Source organism: Berghia stephanieae, chromosome 1 (assembly GCF_034508935.2).
Source record: "Berghia stephanieae isolate SIO BIC M18660-M18661 chromosome 1, UCSD_Bste_1.3, whole genome shotgun sequence".
NCBI lineage: Eukaryota > Metazoa > Mollusca > Gastropoda > Nudibranchia > Aeolidiidae > Berghia > Berghia stephanieae.
The window spans coordinates 136,872,027-136,878,026 of record NC_088360.1 but is presented as its reverse complement, the minus strand read 5'-3'; the positions used below and the strand labels follow the sequence as shown (position 1 = coordinate 136,878,026).

General features: G+C 33.9%; 1 protein-coding gene across 13 annotated transcripts in view; it reads right to left on the bottom strand.

Moving 5' to 3' along the window:
- Positions 1-6,000, bottom strand: part of LOC144963302 (phospholipid-transporting ATPase ABCA1-like) — an 88,166-nt gene that overhangs the window by 60,553 nt on the left and 21,613 nt on the right. For all 13 annotated transcript variants that reach the window (XM_078897205.1, XM_078897212.1, XM_078897209.1 and 10 more), the window contains 5 exons: positions 5,821-5,907; positions 3,569-3,830; positions 2,602-2,741; positions 1,920-2,030; positions 484-738 (listed from right to left, as the gene is read on the bottom strand). In XM_078897205.1, coding sequence (XP_078753331.1) covers positions 484-738; positions 1,920-2,030; positions 2,602-2,741; positions 3,569-3,830; positions 5,821-5,907 — 855 coding nt within the window. The remainder of the gene's footprint in view (positions 1-483; positions 739-1,919; positions 2,031-2,601; positions 2,742-3,568; positions 3,831-5,820; positions 5,908-6,000) is intronic.

Here is a 6,000-nt window from a genome sequence, read left to right as displayed (position 1 = left end):
AAAGTTTTTATTCTTAAAATCTGGAAATGTCATTTCAAATCCACATCATAAAAATGAACAAATGAATCGAATTAAGAAACTAGTCAGTCGAGGTAGACTGATTTTTTGGGATTTTTTTTTTTTTCTTTCTTGCTTTGTCTGGCACCTTTCATACACACTTGTTCAGATCTTTAATAATAATAATAATAATAATAATAATAATAATAATAATAATAATAATAATAATAATAATAATAATAATAATAATAATAATAATAATATTAATAATAATAATAATAATAATAATAATAATAATAATAATAATAATAATAATAATAATAATAATAATAATAATAATAATACTTTACTGCATCCCAAAAAGGAATTTTTTTGTACAGACGTGTTATAATTTACACAGTAAGATAAATAGATAATGGAAATATGATGTATATATAAATAAGGAGCAGTTCCACAGTTTTAACAAATGAATCAAAGAATTGTTACCTTGAAATAGGGTGTATACTCCTTGAGTAAGTAGTAAGTGTTATTGAGAGCCTCCCTCCACGTATATGTATCATTGAGACCATCCCTAGCAATGAACTGTGACACTCTGTCGCACACAGAGTCGTCCAGATTCTTGATGATGTTCAAGAAAGGAATATAAATTGGAGGAATAAAATCTGGCTGGTCTTCAAGGATGGGCAGGATGGCTTTTAGCGTGTCGAAGGTGGATTTACAGGCACTGCTGGCAAAGAAATCCTGTAGAGGATAAATAAGTATATCCTGGTGGTTATGGTAAATACTACAAAAATAAAAATAAATATAAACATATTTTGGACATATACTCAGGAGAGATGAAAATATTCCAAAAAATAAAGCCAAGAAAACTTTTTTTTATTTTTACCCCATCTGGACACAAGAAATATAAAAGCAGACCACCCACGTTAATTCACACTGTCATAAATAGACCTAAAAAGTCCCTAAAATAACGAAGAACTAAAATCAAAGGAAGATTTTCTGATATTAGCATCCACAGAAAAAGACCCTGAACTGTGGAAGGAATTAACACAGATGACCAGAGAGGCAGTAGAAGCGTCCAGATCAGATGAGTAGGAAGCGAAAGGCATTAAGTCAAGTAAGCCATGGACATATATACAGAACATTTCCACCATTTCACCAAGGTTAATGGCCAATGACAATGCTTTATCTATTCACCCAACACGCAGTATGGAACTAAATCTCCACTCCATACAAAATAAAACAAATAGTCAAATGGATGGAAGCTTCAACTAAATTAACAAAAACAGATGATATGGACGTTTTGGGTTTCCCCTTTGTCAAAAACAAAACATGATGAATGAAACACTAAGGATGAATCCAACTTTATTGTTTCATTCATCGTATTTTGTTGACAAATGAGAAACCTGAAACATGAATGAATGAATGAATGAATGAATACATTATTTATTGTCGGTAAAAATAAATATTATGCACATATCTTTTAAACATAACAACAACTAGTAACAATGACAAAAAAAATATAAATGTAATAATTTGAAAAAATAAAGATGTTTATTTTCTTAATAAAATTTGATTGAAAACCAGTAAGCCCTTTAAGGCTTTTCACCGACGTCCACAGCCTCAAATTCAAGCTTCCAGTCCATTTGCAGATTATGATTTATTTCTTCAAGCTTCAAGCAGAAACATCTGCATTATTCCATACAATACAATAGGCAGCAACGTTATTGATGTAAACAACTACATTCACAATAATTGCTTAACGACAAGAACATTTGAAAAAAGAAGAGATCTCAATGCAAAAAGTATACCACTCGCCATATAGGCTATAAATGTATTGGTGACTCTCCCAGTCAAGATTGTTGACAGCACTGTGTCGTTACGTAAGTCTGTACTAGTGTTCACAATACCCCATTCCTTACCCGAATTGGTTCAATGTCATTTTCCAGGAAGCTTTCAATTCTTGGGATTAGATTTTGAGTGTCGTTGGCCAGATCAAGGAAGGAATTGATAGAATCAAATGTACGAGTCGCCTGAAGGAAATAAAAACAAAAACAAAAACATTTAAACTCCTTTTGTAAGAACAGTTGTAAGGTGTTCTGTTCACCTATATAGCATTTATAGAACAGTTACACGGTGCTCTGATCACCTATATAGCATTTATAGAACAGTTACAATGTGTTCTGATCACCTTTATAGCATTTATAATAAGAAATTAAATACTAAAATCACATTTATTTATTATTGAAATTTCATTTCATAGCAGAACCATCTTTGTGGTATGGATGTTTAAAGTTTTAAAAAGTTTTAGTTTACAAATTTTAAGTTATCTTAAAGGTACTTCCATTTTCTAAAAAATACATTCATATAGGCATAATGCCATGCTATAAGCATGATAAAATCTTTTTTATTTTCAGTAAGTCTATAGGAAACAATTTAGTTTGTTGATTCTTGGAAATATATATATAATTATTAATGATCTAAGGACACAAAAATCAACACAAAAAAACAACAACAAAAAACGAAAAAGCAAAGCCATCTAATCTTCTATTGGTATAACGTATCCATCAACATCTACTTCAGGCTTTCATTTCCTTTATTTACCTCTTTGATAATATTCCTAGTGGCCGGTGAGTCAGGCGTGTACGGGATGACACCGAGGACAATTGGTTTGATTTGACGCCACAGGATACGGGTGAATGACGTTTCCTCAAAACCAGCAAAAAATGATGAACACTCTTCAGCTGAAAGAGGGAAAAAGACAAGAATTTTTGCAAGCGTTATATAACTGCAACACTTTCAATTGCATCGGACTGATTTAACAACAATGTTATCTGATGCATGCTACAGAAATTCTCTCAATGTGTTATTGAGAGAGTGAACGCATTGAGCTTATTTGCCTAATATAACTAAGTGAAAAGTAATACATGTTGTCCATAAAGTCTCTCCCTGATTTCAACGACTTATTAATCTAAAACCATTATAAATATTTACATCTGGTTTTCTCCATCTCCTGTGGAAAAGTCATAAATTTATGTCTATTAGTTCTCGACTTCATTACATCACCAAAGCTAGAAAATATGTCAGAAACTTAAAAGACCTTAAAAGTCTCTTTGTGTAATGAGATAGCATGAAACAAAATTGCCAAAAGTAGCTCTGGATTTTCTGAGAAACAAAGTGAATGTTTGGTACTTGTAGATGCACAAAAGACGTATTGGCAAATCTTCCGTTACCATATAAACGATTAATGTAAAAGACTGTTTAGATAAGCTGGATATGCTAGACTTCTATGCTCAGATGGTAGAGCATTTGCTTCAAATGTAATAGGAGTGAGTTCAATCCTGGGTGAAGTTGAGATTTTTTTTTTCTGACCTCCCTGTCCACCCAGCAGTGATTGGGTAGCTGGGTCTGTTAGATTTGGTGGAAAGTACTTTGCAGTAGACTAGTGTCCTATCCAAAGAGTAGCGAGCAATTGCTATTGTCCTTTTCACACTATAGAAATCAATATAAACTCCGGCTCCATGAGCTCATGGCTCTGAAGGACTACTTACTTTATACTCAGAATACTCACAAAGTCCGTTTTGCTCATATCTTTTTTTGGCCCTTTCATAACGCTTTCCTCGTCTACTCCGTCTCTGTTCCGTCTGCTCATAGTTTTGTTGAACCTCTTCCTGTGTTTCCTCGGAGGAACTGAAAAGACCACGGCCACCTCCGCAAAAGACTTGCCCAAGAGTGTTGAATGAAACAGGTCCATCATCCACTCCAGATGTAAATGAGGACGCTGTGTCTTGAATGTTGTTGAATACAGCCAGAAGACTTGATAGCTTTTGCAGCTGTCAAATGGGAGAAGTGGAGAATTCATGTGAAAACAAACAAGCGATGTCATTATGACAGGACTGTAAATGCTCATTTATTAAAAAGTCTGAAAATTTGCAGTCATTATGTTCATAACAATTCATCATCATTGCGTTTTTCACCCTGGGTCAGGGTATAGGCCACAGACAAAGTTTCCATCCTTCTCTATCCTGAGCTAACTTTTTTATCTCGTTCCATAACAATTCGTATGTAATATATACTCTGTTTTTAACAGATGCATCAGTTGCCTTGATATCCATACTGCAATCGATGCAAGTCTCCAAGATCTTACATTTTATAGACAATCCATAACAAAAAAACTGATGAAAACAATTTCAACTTACTTTATGGTTATCTAGGACAGGGAAACAGAAACGTTAACACAATGACAACACTGTCGAAAGGAAAAAAATCGAAGCAGCATCGTACATTGAGTAAATGCATTATTCTCAATTCAATTTGTCAGGCTTTTGTGCTAAAATTTGGTCTCCGCTCCGAATAACAAAAATAGATAATGAATAATGAGCAGATTTCAGATCCATGACCTGTGACCTCGGATGATGAAAGTAGATTCACAATTAGGGTGCGATCCTCATCCCTAAAACCCATTGGCAGAAATGACTAATTTTAGGATTTTCACAATAGTCTGAAATTAGACTGACATGATTGTGGTGGATTACGATCTATTATAAAGCTTTGGAGTTTCCATGAAAGATAAAAATAAAAGGTTTCAATGTCAGTTGAAGGACTGAAAACTGTTAAAAGTCTGAAATCAGCCATTGGGCTGAAAATTTAAAGGCTTGCTATGAGAATATCAAAGTGACAAATTAGGGAGTAGGCACTGGTGTAAGATAAAAATAAGAAAAAGTGTGTACGAAACAGTGCCAAAGCAAGAAAGAAAAGTAGAAGAAAAAAAATCAGCCTTGACTCTCTTCTTATGAGCCATTTTCAGGATTTTTCCCAAAACCTCACACCTAATTAACACAATAATTTGTATTTTTAACACAATCACACACTATAGCAGTAAAGTTTTGCGATAAATAATTTCTTTAGCTAAACATGCCCTACTACACACTGTTCATTTTCTTTAAATTTTATGATGTGCAAAAGAAATTTTAATAAGAAAAAAGCTAGTTGTATCGTAACGAATGTGACGATTTTCCTACACTTGGTAAGGAGAGGGTTAAGGCCTGTTAGGCCTTGGTACAATTTTCAGACAACGTAAAAGCTGCTTTACTCCAAGGGAATCTTAGAGTTTAATATCTGAATCTGAATCTGAATGTTACTCGAAGTCGATTCAATTCTGAGTATTTGTATTCGAGGGCGGAGAGAGTTGTTGAGTGTGACAGCCATTGTTGGTGTTTAGGATGAAGAATTTTGATAATCTTCGTTTGAATGTTTCTAAATCTGTTGTGTTCACACATGATTCAGGAAGAGCATTCCAGTCTTTGACAGTGCGGGGTGCAAATGAATATTTGAAGATGTTTGAGTTTGTAGATTGATGTTCTAGTGTTTTTAGTGGGTTTTTCTTTGAATGCGTGTATATCAATCCTTGTCAGGATTGAGGAAAATGTGTACAAAATGCTTTTCCTCTGGGCATATCGTTGGTGTATATAATCACTTGCTTGAACCCTCAGACATTATTTAGGCCATGTTTTGAGTCCAAGATCTTACATCTACACCAAAGCAACACACAGACAACTCATCAAATCATGAATAATTAATTAAATTCCCTTCAAGGAATCTCAATTGTATTAGATGTAACTTCAGGATAAGATGCAACAGTTATGAAAAGTTTTGAAAATAAATAAAATTCACCTTCAGTATATAAAATTAGAATATGTAATACTAAATAATGGAAATATCCAAACAAATAACGATTAAGTGATGTGGGGATGGGGGAGGGAAGAAATTGATCCTCCCGCCCACCCCCCATCCCAACAAATAATGTGTTGACCAAACCCTTACATCTTCAAAAGCTCGTGGCAGTTTCGAAAAGTTCTCCAACTCCAAGGAAGGTGAGTTTCCAGTTGCCCTTTCAATGAGTTCTCTTGTCTAATAATGATAAAAAAAGCAAAATAAAATTTAACAGACCTTGTTTATCTTTCACCATACATGAGGATTAAATGGTAACAATGGCACAGTACC